This window comes from Globicephala melas, chromosome 13, assembly GCF_963455315.2.
Source record: "Globicephala melas chromosome 13, mGloMel1.2, whole genome shotgun sequence".
In the NCBI taxonomy this organism is placed as follows: Eukaryota; Metazoa; Chordata; class Mammalia; order Artiodactyla; family Delphinidae; genus Globicephala; species Globicephala melas.
The window spans coordinates 89209904-89230012 of NC_083326.1; the positions used below are offsets into that span (position 1 = coordinate 89209904).

Consider the following 20109-nt stretch of genomic DNA (forward strand, 5'->3'; position numbering starts at 1 on the left):
CTGGGCCTAGTTGGAAGACAATGATAATATTGAGTGATGGTGGTGGCGACGGTGACGATGGTGGTGGTAGTGGCGGTGGTGGTGAAAATACAACCACACGGTGTATCATGATGAGCACACACCCAGCACCGTCCCAGTGCTTTGCATGTATTCACTCATAAGCTGTACAGCAATCCTGTAGGTGGGCTGTTGGCTCTGTTTTACAGAAGCGTAACTGAGGCACAGAGAGGTCATGGTACTTGCCCAGGGCTGCACAGCGTAGGTGGCAGCACAGCGTCAGAGCAGGCGTCTGCTCCGGAGCCCATGTCTTGGGCTCCCACCATACCCAGCACATCCCTTGGGGCCTAGGGGCTGTCCCCTGCTCTGTGGACTCCCCGCCTGGACCCGCACCCACACCAGGATGACGCCCTCCAGGACCCGCCCAGCCCAGCGCAGCCCCGTGAAGCTCGCCCCACTCAGGCAGCTCCCACAAGACAGATGGGGCTCTTTTTCTCTCTTTGTCCTGATTAATTGCCTCATTCAATTCCGACTGTATTGCAGTTAAACGTTAATTCAGTGGGACTTAATAACGTGAATTCATTTGCAGTGCAGCCTGTGCTGCCTGAAAACGGTGAGCTCTTTGGTTAATTATAGGCTCCGACTCGCTGGAAAGCACCCTCACCCCCTCCTCGATGTCAGATCATTTAGCTGTCACCAGTGGCACCGTCCGAAAGCGCAGACAGGATGGAACCGGGCCTGGGGTGGAGCAGGGCCAGGCCTAGGGGTGCTTGCAGGCTGCCCAAGGGACAGGTGTGCTGCGCCCGAGGCCCGGCCCCCTGACGGTTTGATGGGATTGCAGTTTCCACCTCAAGGGCTAGTTAGGCATAAAGAGGCCTGGTTGGGGGTGTCTGGCAGCTCAGCTAATTCTGCAGCATCAGAGGGGTTCCTGCCCCCCACAGCCCCCCTCCAGGCCGCGCTCCCACAGGCCACGAGCCCCCAGTCCCCCCACCCCTCCCTGCTGGCACAGAGAGCGTCCGGAAGTGCCGGTCATGTGGCCGCACGACAAAGCTCAGTCCAAGCTCGCTGCACAGTGAAGCTTTGCACGTTCTGGCCACTCGCCTTTCCAGCCTCATCTCCCACCTCCCCTTCTCGCCTTCCTGCTCTGTCTCTGGGTTTCAGCCACCCTGCTAGAGCCAGCCAGCCATGAGGGGTGGACCTGGCCTCTCACCGTGGTTGTACGGCCAGGAGGCTGGGCCCGTGGTCCCTTCTGCCATTTGTGAAGGGACACCCGCCCTGGAGGTCTTGGGCCAGGCCCTGCAGGGTGCAGTGCGAGGTTGGGGGCCAGAGGGTCCATGGGGCTGCTGTCAGCCTCAGGAAGATCCCCCTGTCCCCAGGGTCACTCTCCACCTGCTAAAGCAGAGGCAGGCCGCCACAACTCGCGAACTCTGTCATTGGACCCACCCGGCCCTCGCCCCAGGGCGCGGAGGGCGTGTGCAGGGCCCCGTCGCAGAACGGGTCTGGTGGAGGGCCCCACGGAAACAGCACGTGTCTGTGGAGCACGTCCTCATGTCTGCCTGGGGCCCATCACCCTCCTGTGCGGCCCGGGGAGATTTATTTTCAGCAGCGTAATTCACTTGACATAAACGTGTCACAATTACAGTTGCTGGGAAGAGATTCTTTATGGTTTATATTCTTTTAGGGGGAAAATTGCTGTGGTTTCTTTTTAAAGCTCTGCTCACTGAAAATGGAAAACAAGGATTTGTTTGCACGATTTTCACAATCTTCCCTTAACCAGCTGCGCTACAACGTGGAGCGGATTCTGCTGGGGCACCTGCAGGGAGGGCAGGGGGAGCAGGTGGCCCCCACCCCGCCAGGCAGCACCTGCAGCACAGGCTGTCCTGACTGCTCGTCTTCCACGGGTCCCAGCCCTCACTGCCCCCCGCCCGCCCTGCGGCCCCTTCAGGCCACCCGAGGCTGGGCCTCTCTGTCTCCCTGCCCAGGCGGTGCCCAGAGTCCCTCCCCTGAGCCCTGGTCCTTCGGCCTCGTAAGCAGCCAGGGGCCCCTCGCATCTCACCGCGGCACCCCCGCTGCCTGGAGAGCTCAGGACCTGGGAGGGAGCCTGAGGGGACGGGGGGCTGCTCCACGTGTTTCCTGGGGTAACCGGGTAGCTCGGGCCTGCTGCGGCGTGCCGGTGCTGGCCTGCATCTGCCCGGTCACGTGCACTCCTTGTCTCACCTCTGCCTCGCCTACCCCACAACCGGCCCCCTGCCCAGGTCCTCGATGGAGCCCCCACCCAGGGCTTGCCTAGGCCCCCAGATCCCTCCCAGCTCCCGGTGCCTGGGCCCCTGGTCCCGCTGGCTGGGGACACCCCCATCCCAGACCTGAGGCCCCGAGTCGGGGCATGGGGCGGCCAGAGCAGCCTCCTCTGGCCCTCGCCCCCAGCCCAGGCCCCTCCCACACTCTCACCTTCTCAGCCCCTAGCACCTGACCCGCCTGTGGGGCGCTGACTCACCTCTCTCTCTCTCTTCCCCCCACTGCAGTGCGACAGCGAGAGCGACGGGGATGACAAGGTAAGCCTTCCACCCCCTCACCTGCCCCTCCTGCTGACCTGGACCCCAGCAGGCAGGGCCCTGGACACCAGGCAGAAAGGTCGTGGTTCTCCTGTGGGGTGTGCGGGTGACTGTCGCCTCCCTGACCTGGCTGAGGACCAGATGCGGTAGACATCCACGCTGGGACCTGGGACGCTGCCCGGGCCCCTTGGGACTGCAGGACCGGGCCTCAGCTCCTGGCCTGTCAGCAGCTGTCTCAGTCCAGGGTTCCCTGGGATGGGGGAGCCATGGGCAGAGCGGGGGCCACACTCTGTTGCGTTTCCATGCTGGGGGCCGTAAATATCACCCCAAAACAGAGACTTCCGCTAATAGCAACAGCGCCTGGCCCCTCGCAATTCCCTCCTACCCCTCGCTTTTCAGGAACAATGAAGTTTCTACTAACTCGGGATTTATGCAGTGAGAGAGTTAGCACAGGGACAGCCGAGGGGCCTCCCGGAGGTGCCGGCATCCTTCTGCGTTCCTTTCTGCCTTGGCCCTTGGGGTGCAGGAGACCTTGGTCCTGGCCATCTGCAGGGCCCTGTGTGTCCTGGGGGAAGGGGAGGAGCTCTTGGCTCAGCAGTTACTTGCAGAGCACCTACTGTGTGCTGAGCTCTGTGTGGGCAGGGATGCAGCTGGGGGCGCCTCTCGGGACTGGCTCTCAGGGGCAGCGCCCAGCAGCAGCAGGCACAGGCGTGAGACCCAGCGGGTGCAGGCGCCTGGCACTCACCGCCCCAAAGCCCTGTGGGGCAGGGACTGTCGCCATCTGATGTAGAAGTGGAGACCGAGGCACAGAGAGGGTAAGGAACCTGCCTGAGGTCACACAGCTGGAACCCGGGCAGGCTGGGCACGCCGTCCTTGGTGAACGAGCTAGCAGCCCACCTGAAGGGCCTTCGGTGGTGAGACGGCAGAAGGTGGCTGCGCCGCCGGGGTGGGGCCCCCCGCGGGTGGCGCTGGGCACCAAGGAGGACAAGTGTCCAGGCAGCGGGGCCAGTGTGCATGAGGGCTCTTCGTGTGAGGCGGATGGAAGGGCAGCTGAATACCGACTGGCGTCTAGGCAAGTTTCTGTGAACTGGAACGTGGTCCCGTCGGGGGGTCTGTGCGGTGTGAGAGCCTCAGTTGCTGCCTCTGTGGTGTGTCCTGACCTGCGTGGGCAGGAGCTGTGGACGGACAGACGGCCAGCCCCCCTCGTACAGGCTTCACGCTCAAGCACAGAGCAGCCTATGAGCACGTGAGCAAGTGTGGAAAGAACCCAGGCCAGCTAGCAGGGTGCTCAGGCTCAGGGCAGGCCTGCAGCGGATGCCTGGGGTCCGGATGCCCAGCCTCAGGAGGTAGGGCACGGGTCTGGGCTGGGCGAGCGTTCATCCCACGGGCCGGGAGGGGGCAGGAGTCGCGCGGCGAATGGAGGAGGAACAGGTGTGGGCGGCTGAGGCCGGGGGTGCGCCGCCCAAGGCGAGGGGCCCAGAAGCTCTGTGTGGAGTCCTTGCTGCGGTCTAGACCATCCGGGGAAGGTGGCCAGAGGGCAGGGCAGCTAGGAAGTGTCTGTGGTCCCGAGTGCTGCCCCTCAGCCGTCCTGTGAGTGGACAGGGTGTCGGGCCGCCGGTGGGCACTGGGACAGGTGCCGCGTTTCCGCAGGAGCTGTCGCTCCTGGTGTCTTTTTTTTATATATAAATTTATGTGTTTATTTTGGCTGCGTTGGGTCTTCGTTGCGGTGCGCGGGCTTCGCATTGCAGTGGCTCCTCTTGTTGCGGAGCACGGGCTCTAGATGCACGGGCTTCAGTAGTTGTGGCTTGCGGGCTCAGTAGTTGTGGTTCGTGGACTCTAGAGCGCAGGCCTCAGTAGTTGTGGCTCGCGGGCCTAGTTGCTCCACGGCATGTGGGAATCTTCCCAGGCCAGGGCTCGAATCCGTGTCCCCTGCCTTGGCAGGCGGATTCTTAACCACTGCGCCACCAAGGAAGCCCCACTCCTGATGTCTTTAATGTATTAGATCGCAGCACCTGGGAAAGTGCTGCGCTGGGCCATCACCTTCAGCACCTCCTTTAATTGCAGATCTGCAGGAAACGCTCTCTGAGGCCACGGGCTGCTTTGAGGGGGTGTGGGGAGGGGCTTCTGAGACCTTGAGGCAGCTGACTGCTCTGTCCAGGGGCCCCTTGGTCAGCGCTGGGTCTGGCATGTTTCACCCTCCACCCCTCGGTCCACCCCTCCTGCCAGAGCGAGGACCCTGGAGTGGAGACCAGGCGCTGGAAGGGGCCGAGCCAGGGCACAGCCCCACATGGCAGCTCCGACCAGGCACGCCGAGAACTTCTGCCCAGGGCCGTCAACCCCGGGCAGCGAGGCCAGCAGGCTGTGACCGAGGGCTAGCCGGAGGCCGTGGCTTTGGCCTCCTCTGCATTCACGCCCACCCGCGCCCTGGCCGTGGCCCCGAGCTCAGCCTGGCCGAGGGCTGATGGGCACAGCAGGCGCGGTCACCGGGGGTGGCCCGGGAGCTCGCTCTGGTCGGGTCTGGGGTGGGGTCTGGAACCAGCAGTTCCTCCTGGCGATTCCCCGTGCAGCATGAGGGAAGCGCCCCACTCGGAGGGTCTTTGGGAAGGCCAGGGCCCGAGTTCCGGAGGCCTCTGCTGGGAGAGGCTAGGTTCTGCGCCGGGGCTGACCCCGTGGCACTCTCACCGGGCCTCGGCGGCCGGGGCTCCCCAGGAGGAGGGGCAGAGCCCAGTCTTCCCCGTGGTGACTGGCGCCCGGCGTGGCCATGGCGGTGGGCCCCCAGTGGGCTGCACAGGCGAAATGGGCATGTGACTGCCCCTGGCTCCGTCGCGGGCAGGCCTTAGTGGGGCCCAGGCAGGGGGAGGGAGAGAGAAGCCTCCCACTGTCGCCACCTGCTCCGTGAGTGATGGGGTGCCTCTGCTGGGCTATGGTGAGCTCTGAGCTAGCACCGGGTGACTGGGCCTGCCACTTGTGGGGCGATGGGCCCGCTGAAGTGGGCGGAGCCGGGCCGTGCTGCAGAGAGCCTCTCGGTTGATGAGCCAGGGAAAGGTACAGGATTCCTCCCCGGTCACCCGAGTCTGCCTTCTCCATGAGCACATGGGGCTTCTGGGACACTAGGGTGTGTTCCAGACAGCTGGAGATGCAGGCCAGAGGCCAGGCCGAGATTCCATGCAGCGGACCATGGTGCCGCTCGGAGAAGGGGGCCTGGACGGAGCCCAAGAGCTGCCTGGTGGTGGGGAGGTCTTGGGGCTTCCCAGAGCTGCCCCCTGGGATAGGAGCCCCCGCTAGGGCCCCAGGGCTGTTCACCAGCCAGCATGGACAAATCTTGGTATTTCTGCCGCCGGGACGGGGATGTGTGTGATCAGCACTGGCTGGGCTGTTGTGACTCGCCAGGCCCTGCGTGGCTGCCTGGGCTGTAGGTCTGGAGGCTGCAGCTGCCCTCACCCTGCCCTCACCAGCTCTCCTCTGGGCGTGGCAGTTTCCTTGCTCACCAGCTCACATCTCTGCCCTTACAGAAGGATGCAGAGACCTCTGTTGCCTACGCGATAAACTCCCTACCTCTGTCCTGGCTTTCAAGGTGCACACACCAACTGTCTACCACATGGCCCCGTGTCAGGGAGGAAGCTGTAATGGAACTGGACTAGAGAAGGAGTTTGCATTTCTCACCTAAAGGCCCGGATGTGGACCCTCCCGGCTGGCATGGCCTGTCTGTGGTCATCAGGCTTCTCTGTCTTTCTGCTTGGCCACTCTTGGCATATGGCTTCCTTCCTCATAGCCACCTCTTAATCCACAGAAGCAGCTGTAGCACCAGCCAGCTTATCTGCATTCCCCTTTCCCACATCATTGATCTTACAACCTGACTGATCGCCTCCTGCGTGGTGAGGCAGGGATGACGTTGATGTAAAATGTCCAGTGGGGCCGAAGCAGAAGGAGGGAGGGAGGGAGGGAGAGAGTGGCTGAGCTCAGAGAGGCCACATTGTAAAAAGTCATGGCAAGAAATTCAGCTTTTGATCCAAGTGTGGTGGGGAGCCACCTTCCTGGGAGGTCCCTGACACACAGCCTCGCCCTGGCAGTGCTCCCCAGGGACACGAATTACGCACCAAGGGTATCACCTGCGGTCCAGACCTCTCTGTTTCCTCCATGGCAGTGACACCTGGTTACTCGAGGCTGTTTGGGTCTGAGTTGGGGTGGTGGGTTTGGAGAGACCTTTGGAGTTCCTTCTGTCCTTTACCCGAGCTGGGTTTCTGGGCAATGAGTAACTTCCTCTGGGCCCGTCCAAAAGTAGGCGCAGGTCAGAGGGCCAGGGTGGACACTTGCCTGGGACCTCGGCCAAAGTTACCATCCCCCGCCTTCCCCACCCCCTAGGGCGGGGAGAGCAGAGAGAGGCGTCCGCCCTCTGCCGCACTCCGGGGCAGAGCCCTGCCTTTCCGAGGCCGCGAGAGCACAGGTGGCAAGGAAAACACTGTCCGCTGACAGCAGTGCCCTGGCCTCCCCTGGAGCCTGGCCGCGAACAGGCTGAACGAAGCTGGGACAAGCTTGACTTGTCACACTTCTTGGTGCACAGCAGACTGGAAGCAGCGGTCAGAAGCCCCCCGGGCTGCGGAGACGCAGCTGGGTGTGCAGGTGGGGCGGGAGAGTGAGGGCGGAGCCCCGTGCGCGGGGTCTGTGGGCGCTGACTCCACACCCGTGCTGGGCGCTGGGGATGGCGTGCCAGGCAGGCAGCCCCAAGGAGGCCTCCTCCTGGGCAGGGCGGCGGGAAGACCAGGGCTCCGTGTCTCCTGGCTGGTTTGCGCCCCCACGCCCGCCAGCGTCTGAGGTCAGGGTCTGAGAGCAGCTGCACCTCCAGGGCCTACGGCTGCCCCTCCTGCCCTGCTTGCCTCCCCGGCCCTGGGCTCCTGCCGGCCCACCCGTCCCTTGCCCACCGGCCTCGGGCTCTGCCTCTTGGCTCGAGGTGCGGACATGCTGAGGACAGTGTGCCTCCCAGACACGGACAGTCGGAAACCCACGAGGCCTCTCCAACCCAGCCCCGGAGGCTGACGCGCAGACTTAGGGACAGACAGACAGATGGAAAACCTCTCCGCCGCCTCCCCTTCTGCGGGACCAGGCCCTGCCCCGGGGGCAGCCCACGCCCGGGATGCAGGCCCCCCACCCCCTGAGACGCTCCCCTCGCCACAGAACCCCTACATGCTTCCCCACGCCCCACCCCGGCCCTGCTCTGGGCGCTCAGTGCTGGCGGGGAAGGCGGCCTGAGCTGCCAGGAGGCTCTGGAGCCGGGCGGCCAGATGGCTGCGGTTGGTGTCTAACTGTTGTTTTATTGGAAAAATACGGGGTGAAAAATTGTGTGGGGCTGGTCAGGCAGTCTGCTGGTCCAGGCCGGCTGCCGTCTGCCTGAGCGGCCCGGCCAGCACCCAGCCCTCTCTTGAGGGGTGTCTGTCTGGCCTGCCCGCCAGGCTCGCCCCTCCAGCCCTCCAGGACGTGCTCCCGGCACTGGGCTGCGGGAACGGGCAGGGCCGGGGATGGGGCCGTTAGGTGGCTGGCCGGAGGGCCGGGTGTCCTCCGAGGGCAGCCCTGCAGCCCCGAGCCTCGCTCTTTTCTAGTTAAGCGTTGCGAACGGGGGTTGTGGGGGTGCCTGTGGCCCGGGGGGGAGGCTGGGGCTTGGGGGGTCAGCGATTGCTGCTGAGATGGCCGGGCAGGCGTCCACCCCCCAGGCCCCGGGTCCGCCTCGCTGCTTGGGGCCCTCAGTCTGCAGTGAGCACGGACGCTGGTCCAGGCGCTGACGCCTGATGCCTGACGGGGGCCTCCTCTGAGTCCCCGCCTCTCGCCTCTGACACGAGGCTCGCCGGACCCACCCCTTAGGTCCCTGTGGCAGCCAGGAAAGGGCACGACAGCCCGACAGCAGCTCCGCGCAGCGCCCCGCGTGCGTCCCTGCCGCCCGTCTCGGGGCAGCTCCCCTCTGCATCCCGGGCCCCGCTGGTTCTTGCCTCCCACGCCACCGCTGCCCCCGGTTCCCGCAGGACGCCCCTGCTTGCCCTCGGAGCGTCCCCGCTCACAGAGGTTTCCTCCGTGTGCCGGCCCGGCCCCGCTCCCGAGAACACCTTCCCGTAGTCTGTAGGAGGTGCACCCGCCTTCCTCTCTCCCAGCTGCAGGCCCCCCTCCAAGGCCGGGTGCTGGGGGGACAGAGGTGCAGGGAGCTGGTGCTCCCCGGTGCAGGGGGTCCTACACCGGTGACCTCACCAGGGTGTCCTCACAGGGGCTCCGGGCTGTGCACCGTGACCTAGGGCTGCTCCAACCAGAGCGTGTCTTCCCACGGGGCTGCCCGAGGAAGAGGAAGGGCCTTTGGCGGTTTGCTCACTGAGGGTCCCAGGCAGGCACGGGGGCGGCACATAGGTCCCAGCAAGGACCACGATCCGATGACTGAAATGTAGCCCGCGCCTCCTGGGCCCTGCACGCGTCAGCTCATTCCGCCCCAGATAACCCTCTGACGCGGCATCTGTCCTGCAGCCCCACCTCAGCGAGGAACCCGAGGTACAGAGTGAGGATCTGCCAGGACCGGAGGCCTCGGGGGAGTCAGGCACCGTCAGGCTACTGCAAGGGTCCCAGCAGGCGCGGGCGGAGGCCTGGGCTGTGGATGCAGGGGTGGGAGAGGCGCTTGTGTCCTACAGCTGCTGTAACAAATTACCATAGACTGCGTGGCCTAAAACAGCTCAGGTTTATAGTTGAGGAGGTCAGAAGCCCAAAATGGGTCTCCCTAAGCCAAAACCAAGGCGTCAGCAGGGCTGCTTCCTTCCAGAGGCTCCAGGGAGAACGTGGTTCCTTGCCTGGCCGGCTTCTGGAGGCTGCCGTGTTCCTGGGCTCGTAGCCTCCTCCCCTCGTCACTCTGACCTCTGCTTCTGAGGTCACGTCTTCTTCTCTGACTCTCCTGCCTCCCTCTTATGAGGCCCCTTGTGATCACATTGGGTCCATCCAGGCCCACTAGGGCCTGTGGGCTGGGACGCTAGAACCCGCTGATGCCTTCGGGAACCCACTGCTCCCCTGGGACGGCCCTGGGCACGTGGGGGGCCGCAGGACGCCACGGGATAGAGGTAGGGGAGGGTCTCAGTCTGAGACCCATTGCTGGGTCTGAGGAGCCTGAGGGGCGTCCCAGCATAGGTGAGACAGGTGTGATGGCCGCCAGGGACAGAGAATGGGGGGTGGGCACCGACCCCAGGGGCCCCGTCCATGAGCGCCGTGTAGCGTGAGGCCCGGCACAGCAGCGAAGGTGGGAGTGCCCGCGGGGCTCAGCAGAAAGCTGGGTGCGGAGAGTTTAACTTCCTGCTGGGGTCACACAGACCTGAGTGCCGGGCGGGACTTGCACCTGCACCTTCCAGCTGAATGGGAACGCTGAGGCCGAGGAGGAGCCGGCAGGCTGGAGGAGAAGGCAGGAAGCCTCCACGGTGGGGGCCAGCTGCCCCTGCTGCCTCCCCTGCCCTGGCCTTTCCAGAACTAGCTGAGCAGGACCCCGGGCAGCTCCCGCATCCACCTCCAGGTCTCCCCAGGCTCCCGCAGGGATGCACCGGGCTGCCTGGGCGCTTACAGGGAGGTTGTCCTCTGGCCCTGGGGTGTCCATACCCCTCTGTGCCTGGAGGGGTCGTAGCACCTTCAGACGACATCTGCCCTGCTAGCCTCGGAGGGGGCCTCACTGGGCGGGGGCGCCAGGGGCCTGGTGCAGGCTTGCGAGGTGGATGGTCCTTACCTGGGGGAACCATGGATTGGTCAGGGCACAGGCAGAGGCCAAGCATGTAGAACAAGCAGATGCTTTCAGAAATGGTCAGAGCTTGAGGACCAGTCGGGTGGCTGGGGCAGGGGTTAGAGGGCGGCCGAGACTCCCCACCCCGTCCCTGCACGCCCCGGCCCTGCCACGGCGCAGAGCTGGATCAGCGCCACAACGGCGCTGTGCCCCCGGGTCCCCAGCAGGACCGGAGGCGCCGCCTCGAGAGGAAGGGCTTTGCCGTTGCTCTGGCTGAAGAGAGCCAGGCCTCCGTGGCCTTCGTGCAGACGCAGACGCGGCTGGGGACAGGCAGCCGCCACACGTCCCTGCCCTGCGTCGCGCACGCGCGTGCTCCCACACACGCACACGCACGCCTTCACACCCGCACACGTGCGCGTGTTCGCCCACGGAGTGTCGCACACACGTGCACTCAGCGGGCACTCGCGTGTGCACATACACGGGTGCGCTCAGTGCCCACACGCCCCTCCTGATACCTGGAGCTCATGGCTTCTGCATTAGACACCGGCTGAGAACCCACTCCCCTCAGGGATGGGCTGGTCAGGGTGCCCACCGCACACTCAGTGGACCCCAGTACCACACACTGGGCAGCTTAAACCACAGGAAGTTGTTCTCCTACGTCCCGGAGACCGGGGGCCTGGCATCAAGGTGTGGGCAGGGCCGCGCTCCCCTGGAGGAGGCTTCCTGCCCCTGGTGGCCTCAGGCTTCCCTAGCTCGTGGAATCGCTCCCATCTCCGCCTCCGTGGTCACGTGGCCTCCCTCCCGCACCCCCGTGTCTGTGTCTCCTCTGTGCAGAAGGATGCAGTCATAGGACTTGGGCCCCCAGTCCAGGGTGCACTCACCCCAAGATCCTGAATCACAGCTGCAAAGACCCTAATTCCAAACACGGTCACATCCTGAGGTTCTGGGTGTGCATGTCTTTGGGGGCCACACTCAGCCGCCGCAGCAGGCTGCCCTGGCCTGCTCGCAGCGGCCTCACAGGCAGCACAAACCGCAGAGGGTTGTCGTGGCCGCAGCGCTGAGGGCTGCAGAGGGCCCGGGGCCTCCTGCGCCCTAGAAGCCCCGCTCAGCCTCACGCAGCATCCACGCGGCCGTTCTCCCAAGCCCATCAGATCCTCCCTCCTGCAAGGCTTTCCAGAGGGTCTTCCCAATTGCACGCACCCTCACATCTTCGGCACAGTCTGCAGTTACCCCTCTGCCGTTGTGCACTGAACGTGCATTTTCTGGTCAGTAAGGAGGGCGAGCCAGCGTTGAGCGGGGTCTGAGTTCACCCTTGGGCGGCCCATTAGTGAGCATTTGTAGATTTTTCTGGCCTTTGCTTCTTTCCCAACACTGGACACCAATGATGGACATGCCCAGCTAGCGAGGACCCTCTGGACCCCGCCCCGCCTCCCACGGCCTCCCCTCCGCTGAGCCCGCCAGCCTGGCCCAGAGCGTCTGCGCTCCGGTCCACAGCCACGGGGTCGCTCTGTGTGAGGCCACAGTCGCAGCTCGGCAAGGATGAACTGAGGCTGGGGAGCCCAGCCCAGGAAGCCTGGCCCCCATCCCCCCAGTGACCCCCCCCAGCCACACTGGCCTTCTCACACGCATGGGACCCTGTCTCGGCAGGTGTCCTTGTCACACGGCCCACAGGCCTTCGCCTGCAGCCCCTGCATCCACTTGCCCCCCAGAGATGCAGCCACGAGGGAGCGGGCCAGCTGTCAGCGCCTTAGCCCAGCCGAGCGGAGCCCAGCGACTGACGTGGCTGATTGGCAGTGGGGTGGGCACTCCCAGTGCCCCCCGGCTGTGGGTGGAGCCCCTCCATGGCCCCTGTGACGACACCTCCCCCTTGCTCTGTGTAACGATGACAGATGTGGTTCTAAGATTGGTTGTCGGCCCTGCCCACCACGCGCGGGCCCTGAGTGGGTTACCTCTGTTTGGCCTGGAAGTCGCACAGGGATGTCCCTCCTGGTAATCTAGTCCCGCCCCGTTTCCTTCTAGATTTCTAACCTCATTAAATCTTTCACATCACAGCCACTTTCCTTTCTAAACAGAATTAAAGCCAGTCCTGCCCAAAGTCTGACTTTACTCCCAAACCAGAGGGCGGTGCCCTGGCTCAGAGGTAGCCTGGCAAGGACTGCGGCCTTTTCAAGGACCATGAGAGCCCAAGGTGGTCTTAAGAATGATGTTTGAAGCGAAGCCGCGTCATTACGGGAAGACAGGCTCCTCCAAGGTCAGGCTGTGGTGGGAGAGGAGCCGGGGGGCACACTGAGACCTTGACCATGACCTGATGGTCAGAGCCAGGGGCTTGGTCTGGACCGGGAGACGAGGCCGGGCTGCGGCTGGAGAAGCTCCGAGCTGCTCCCGCTGGTTCCCGGCGCTGGCCCAGCCCTCAGTTGCCACCCGCTCTCCCCACCGCCACGGGCTCCAGGAAACTTTTACTGCCAGGGGTGGGGTCTCCAGGTAGCTGGGAGAGACTGGGTGCAGCCCGGCTGCTCATCTGGAGGAGACATGATGATGCAGTGTACCTTTGGGGCCCCGAGGATTCAGCTGCTCAACTGGGGGAGGTGGCCTGAGCTGGCGCACCAGGGTCACCGCCCCCAGAGCTCCAAGCTCCGTAACCACTGCCAGCTGACATCTCCAGTGGGAGAGCCCCTGTCCCCACCTCTGGAGGGGCCCCACCACCTGCCCCCTGTCATCCCCATGCCTGCTTGTCACTGCAGCTCCTAGCCCAGCTCCCTGCGCCCCACCCAGCCCTGTGGCGGATCCTACAGAGGGGTCTTTTTAAAGACCTCATCGTCCGTCTCCTCCTCAGATCCCACACACATCTCTTCCTGTTGCTCAACACAAATGCCCAAGCTCTCTCATGGCCCTCAAGGCCCTGTGCCCCACCCCACCTCCCTGGCTGGCCCTGCCAGGTTGTTCCTGCCTCAAGGCCTTTGCACTGGCTGTGGCCGCCCCAGAAGGCTCTTCCCTGAGCTCCCCTCAGCGTAGCCTGGTCCTTCTCATGTTTCAGGCCTCAGCTCAGACGGGCCTCATGGGAAGGCTCCCCCAGCTGCCATCAGATCAGTGCCCGTCACTGCCTTTCACATTGCCCTTTACTGTCTGTCCACCCCATCTGCACTCGTATCACCTGTCTCCCTGTGTGTGGCCCTTCTCTCCCACTAGGCTGTGAGCTTGACTCAGGCCTGCCGATGGGGCGGCTTGTTCTGCATTCCGTCCCCTAGTCGGGGTCCTGGCCGTGAGTGTAGCTGAGTGTGGCTGCGGTGACAGGTTGTCACCAACTCGGCAGCCAAGTACTACACTATTATCTCTCAGTCTGGAGGCCAGAAGTCCCACAGGAGTGTCCCCGCGGGAGTCAAGCTGTGGGCTGGGCCGGCCCCTCTGCGGCTCCAGGGAGAATCCCTTCCCGGCCTTTCTGAGCTTGTAGAGGCGCCCACATGCCTGGGCTCCCGGCCCCTTCCTCCATCTTCACAGCCAGAGGGCAGCGTCTTCCCGTCTCTCCTCCCACTAGTAAGGACCCTGAGATTAAGCTGTGCCCATGGCATCGTCTCCCCATCTCCGGGTCAACTGACCAACCTTGATTCCACTTTGCTGTGTAAGGTTCACAGACTTCTGGGCTTAGGGCCCTTTTGCTGCTGACCCCAGAGGGGTAGATCAGGACACCCCACTGCATGAACACCTTTCCCCTTCGCTGCCAGAGGCCTTGGAGCTGGGCCAAGTGCAAGAGCTCACACCCTGCTGGGGCATGGTGCAGTGGGCACGGGGGCACATGGGCCCGCAGACACCCACCCCTGAGGTACAGCCACCCCCCAGCCTGGGAGTCAGGGTTCTCCCGCCAGAATCCCACGTCCCAGGACCGGTCTCTACTGCTCTCCTAGAGGAAGAGCACGTCTTGGCTAAACCCACGGACCCCAGGGTCAGACTGCCGGGTTTCCAATCCCAGCCCTGCCACATACCAGCTCCGTGGCCTCCAGCATGTCACCTCACTTCTCTGTCTCAGTTTCCTCATCAACAAAACGGAGATGACAATAGTATGTCCTCAAAGGATAGGCGTGAGGGCCCAGTGATTTCATGGTTAGAAGCCATTCAGCACGGTGCCACATATGTGCTGTTTTTATGGCAGGAAACAGGGTTTCGTGGTATGATGTTTATGGGGGCGGGGTAAGGGGAATATATGTAATTGGTAAATAATTCAAACAGAACAAAAGGACTTAAAAGCCCCACCTAGAGGCTGGCACCGTTGGCCATTTCTTTTTTACGGTTGGAGATTAACTGTGGGCTGTGTGAGTGCATGTGTCTGCCTGTGTTTTGCCGCCTTTTGAAAAGGGAGCGCTGGCCCAGTGCCCGAGGCTCTGGAGCTGTGTCCCAGGGTCCCGTCTGAATGGCTGCGCGCTTCCCCGCTGAATGGACCCGCCTCTGATCACCCAGCTTAGGGCAGGCGTCTGCAGGCCCTGAACCTGGGCTCTAAGCTGTGGGTCCCAGGATGCCTCGCCAGAGCCGACCTCCTGGTGGCCTTAGCCCCACAGCAGCTTAGAGGTGGGCTCTCAAACTCCTTCCAGGAGCCCCTCGGCCCCCTTACCCTCCGTGGATTGTTTTACAGCAAGTTTCATGATTGGGAGTTGTGCTGCTGGCGTCCTGGTGTTGCACCTGCGCGCTCTGGAATGTTAGGTGCCACCCCGTGGGCCTGGATCCATGTGGGGCAGACACTCGGCCTTCTCAAGGGGCGGTTGTTCCCCCTGGATCTGAACTCGGTTTGAGCCCACGGAGCGGCCAGGTGGCTCCGGAGTAGTGGTCAGGGTTGGCGTGTACTCGCAATTACAGTAACTAGTTGGACCCCTTCTCCCACTTTGCATCCCCATTTCGCAGATGGTGAAACTGAGGGCGGAGCTTACATCGGACAGATGTGGGGGCTCTGTTGTCCTTCCTTCAAGTCCCAGCTCCTCGACCTCGCCGCTCCGTGACTCAGTTTTCCCCCCTGTAAACTGGGCGTAGGAGCCATCCATACTCGTTGCTGTGAGCGTCGGAGGAGCCGGCCCATACAGCGTTCGGTACAGCTGGCACCGCGCGCTCTGACCTGGTGACGGGGATGGGACGGCGAACGCTCGAACCCAAGTCCGCGGCCCCGTGCGGGCAGATCTGCGTCTCGGGGCTGGATTAATCGGGCCTGCCCGCGCCCCGCCCCCGCCCCGCCCCGCCCCGCCGCGCTCCCTGGCCGCCGCCTGCGCGCCAGCCAGCAGTGAGCTTGCCGCCTCCGTCCCCGCCGCCTGTGGGCCCTGCCCCGCGCCCGACGGCGTCCGGGAGCCCAGTGCGCACCGAGAGCCGCCCGGAGCGCGCCGAGTCGGCGCGGCGGACATGCGTGCCCCGCGCGCCCCCGGCCTGGGTTCCGGCTAGGCAGGGCGCCACGGGAGAGGGGCCACCTCGACGGGCCGAGGCTGGCGGTGGCCCGCGTCCATGCCGCCCAGCTTCGACTCCGGCTCCGGTACGAGGACTAGCGGCGGTCGCCTGCAGAGCGCGCCGGACCCGGGGCGCCCGCGCGGTGAGTGAGCGCTGGTGGCTGCGGGGAGGAACTCGGGACTTTGGGGGCCGGGGTCGAGAGAGCAGCCGCCCCTTCTATAGGAACGGGGAGCGGGAGAGGCCCCCGGCGCTCTGCTCACTCCGTCTCTCACGGGAGCCGGGCGCGCGGAGACCCCACGTACCTCCGCCTGCGCCCCTGGGGCGCACGTGGCGGCAGACCCGCAGAGAGTCCTGGGCCTCGGCCGGGGCGCTGGGGGGCCCGCGGCGGAGGCGGGGCAGGGCGCTGGGGGACGCGCGCCTTTGTCTGCGCCCTGGCGCGGGCTCGGCCGCCCGGGTTCCCGGCCGCCGCCGCGCTCACCTGCCCGGAGTTGGAGCTCTTTGTCTGGGGCGGGGCGCGGCCGGCGGAGTCTGTGCCGCGTGTCTGGGCCGAGGCTGCCCCGTAGGTTGGGTCCTCGCAAACAAAGCGCGCCTTGACCTCCGCCCGCGGCCGGGATTGCGTATCTCCGGGGAAAGAGTGCTGACCCTGACATTCTCCGTACGGAGCGGGCCTCTTCCACGGGGACCCTGAACTTGCAGCCCGGGGACCTCCAACCTGCACTTTGGCCTGAAGTGACCCTTTCCTTTCACACCCACACCGGCTCAGTGCCAGGATTGGAGGGTGCCGGCGCTGCCTGGGTCAAGTCCCAGTGGATAATCCTCGGGAAGTTATTAGCACAGATCTGGTGGTTGCGCTAGGGCTGCCCACCCGCCTTGGGTCAGCTGGCCGGCTCCGGACCCCTTGTCCTGGAAGGGAAAGAACCGAGGGACCTCGACCTGGGCCAAGTCCCAGCAGGGGTGGCTTTGTGCCTGTGCTGGGAAGGGCTGGAACCTGAGCCACGGCCTCAGAGGTCCTGGGAGCTAAGGGTGCCTGTGGGTGTTTGTTGAGAGACTTCTCCAGTGGGCCTGGCTGTGCCTGGCCCGGTATCCCGGCCCTTGCCGTGCGGTGGAAGCCTGCCAGGTCCCTGCCCACGACCCCTGTGGGGACTTGGATCCCTCAGCTTCCCTGAGCAAACTTTAACTTGGGCAGTGTGGCTGTGAGGACCGGACGGACAGGGGACAGTGGCCTTGCCACCTGCCTCCCTCCTTTGCCCGGGTGGCATCCCAGGGCTTGGCAGGGCCAGGGAAGACGCTCCCCGTCGCCGCTCCTCGCCCCCCTCCACTCCCTCCTGTGCTCCCCTTTCACTTTCCCAGTGTCTGGGGCGCCACCTCCTGGCTCTGGGGCCTTGAAGTGAACCAGAACTGGCCTAGCTGGGCCTCCCGGGCAGGGCAGCGGCGGCGCCTGCAGCCTTAACTGGACTTGCCGCTCTTCCCTCCACCCCCAGTCTCAGACCGAGGGCAGTCCTGCCCCGCAGGAGCAAACGCACTTTCTCACAGTGACGCCTCTACCACGTTCCTTTGCGACCCCAGCCTTGGTGGGTCGGGGTGCCCTGCTGTATCAGGTGAGGGCTGGCACACACGCCGACCTGCCGTGGAGTAGCCCCTCCCCCTCCCAGTGGCCCAGCGACCACAGCCCTGGGAGCTAATGACAGCTTGCAGGCTGAGCTCATTCATTGCACCTGCTGATAGCGCCCGATAAGGCACTGGGGTGGGCTGCTTGCACGGTCAGCACCACCCCCAGGCCCGGAGGGGCTGTCGGTGCCTCAGGTGATGGAGACCTTGAGGGGGCGGCCTCCGGAGAGCAGAGTGGCTGCCCCTGCTCTGGCCCATCTCATTTGGGCGGCGCCAGCCCTGCCCACTCATGCCCTTCTCCCGCTGGTGCAGGGCAGCAGGCGAAGAGGATTTAAACGTGCGCCAGTGGGGGCGGGGCACCCTCAGACTGATGGGGTCGGGGAAGGCCTGTGGGGACTTGGCCGAAGCCACTGGGTCAAGGGCCCAGACAGGCCGGCCGGCCACACCCTTTTCGGGGCTGGGGGAGAAGCTCACACTGTAGTTTGGGGCAGTGGGAAGGCACTGGAGTGTTTTCAGTCCAGGGTGACTTGTTCTGGTTTGGTTTTTAAAGATACTCTCGGCTGCTGTGTGGAGAATTAATTTGTGAGAGTGTTAACGAGACCAGCTAGTAATTAGGCAGCTGTCATTCGGGCTGTGTGGCCTCAAGTGGGAGTGTCAACAGGACCCCCTCCTGGGGTCATGGCGAGGGTCCAGTCCTGTTAGGCCTGGGGTTCTTTGGGTGGGAGGAACGGTGACTCATGGGCCTCTGCGGGAGGATACAGGGCTCTGGGGGCCCCTGGCCGTAGCTCCCAGCAGAGCTGGGGCCATGCCCAGTGCAGAGTGAGCCGGCGTGAGGTGTCCCCATCCTGGCCCTGAGCGGTAGGAGGGCCGGCGCTGCTGACTCTGCCGTCCTGACCCCGCGGACCCCCAGCTCAGGTGGACCCCTCACCCAACCCATCCCCGCCCACCCCCCGGGGGTCTCCTCGGGCAAGGCCACGATCCAGGCTGCTCACCACGCAGGATGCCTCGGGAACACCCTTAGGAAGAGGTAAAGCCACAGCCTCCCTGCAGAGGGCCCGCCGGTCCTCAGCTCCCCGCTCCCCCGGGCGGGGGATCCTCCGCTGGGGACTCCCCTCTGGTGCGGGTCCGAGTCCAGCCCGAGGAGCGTGGGCCTGTGTTTTCGGGCTGCGTTTGCCACCTGTTTTCTTCCCAGTGCGGGGTTTCGGGGCGTGGTTAGGCAGGAGGCCCCAGCCCAGCACGAGTGTAAGGGGCGCAGCGGTCTGTTCGCGGTTCGCTCTGCACGTTGCCGTCAGCAGGCCTGGAGTGACACGGGCCTGGGGAGCCTCGGTCCGAGCAGCTCCTGCCCTTTCCCACAGACCCGGGCCCTGCCTGTGCTGGGCCTCCTGTGTGCGTCACTGTCTGGGACTCCTGTTTCTGTTCTGTTCACCTGTCAGTCTGTTCTCACCTCAGTCCCCGTCTCATGATTGACTTTCTTGCACCACAATTTACGTGCAAACAAAACGCGCCTGTTCTGAGTGTACAGTTTGGTGTTTCGACAAATACATCCCACTACATACCCCCCACCAGAGTCCGACAGAGGATGTTTTCATCACCCCCAGAGAGCTCTTTCACGCTTTTTTCTTTAAGGTTTTTGTTTATCATGGTGAGATACACATAACAAAATTACCATCTTAACCATTTTAGGTGTACAGCTCGGGGTATTAAATACATTCATATCGCTGTGCAACCATCCAGCTCCAGAATTGCTTCATCTTGCCAGACTGAAACTCTGTCCCCATCAAACACTAATGCCCCGCCCCTCCCCCGGCACCCGCCAGCCTGCTCCCTGTCTCCGTGGACTTGCCGCTCTGGGGGCCTCATATCGTGGAAGCACACGGGACTTGTCCTTCTGCGACTGGCTTGCTTCACTGAGCATCACGTCCTCAAGGTCATCCACGTTGCTGCCAAGTCAAAGTTTCCTCCCTTTTCAAGGCTGACTAATATTTCATTGTGTGTATACACCACATTTTGTTTATCCAGCCATCTGTTTATGGACACTTGGGTTGCTTCCACGTTTGTTGTTTTTTTTGGTTTTGGGGGTTTTTAAAGTATTTATTTATTTGGCCCGCACCGGGTCTTAGTGGCGGCACTCGGGATCTTCGTTGCCACATGTGGGATCTTTTTAGTTGCAGCAGGCGGGCTCTTAGTTGCTGGCATGTGGAATCTAGTTCCCTGACCAGGGGTCGAACCCAGGCCCTCTGCATTGGGAGCGCAGAGTCTTAGCCACTAGACCACCAGGGAAGTCCCTGCTTCCACGTTTTGGCTCTTGTGAATAATGCTGCTGTGATCGTGGGTGGACAGATACATGTTGGAGCTTCTGCTTTCAGTGCTCTGGACATATGCTCACGAGTGGGACTGCCGCATCATACGGTAGTTCTGTGATTGATTTTTTGAGGAACCTCCATACCGTTTTCCACAGCGGCTACACCGTTTAACATTCCCACCAGCAACGCACAAGGGTTCCAGTTTCCCCACGTTTTTCTCGCCAGCCCCGGCTGTTTTCTGTCTTTCTTGATAGTGGACGTCCTGGGAGGAGGCCTCATGCCCTTTGGTACTCAGTCACCCCACGCCAACAGCAACCACTGTCTGCTTTCTCCCCGAGGACGTCCACGATGGGGGCATCGGGAGACACTGGAAGCAGAGTAGTGGTGCCCGGGGCGGCGGGAGATGCGAGGATTGGGGTGACTGATAGCTGAAGGGCATGTGGTTTCTTTTTGGGGCTGAAAATGTTCTAAAACAGGTTGAGGTGATGGTTGCTCACAGCTGTGTGCCTCC

The 20109-nt window shown here is 63.7% G+C and overlaps 1 protein-coding gene across 14 annotated transcripts in view; it reads left to right on the forward strand.

The window, feature by feature from the left end:
* The window catches only part of FBRSL1 (fibrosin like 1), an 85319-nt gene that overhangs the window by 50124 nt on the left and 15086 nt on the right, over window positions 1–20109 (forward strand). For 13 of the 14 annotated variants that reach the window (XM_070043420.1, XM_070043413.1, XM_070043415.1 and 10 more), the window contains one exon: window positions 2520–2549. The exons of the other annotated variant lie outside the window; for it this stretch is intronic. In XM_070043420.1, the coding sequence (XP_069899521.1) occupies window positions 2520–2549 (30 nt within the window). The remainder of the gene's footprint in view (window positions 1–2519; window positions 2550–20109) is intronic. 14 annotated transcript variants of the gene reach the window in all.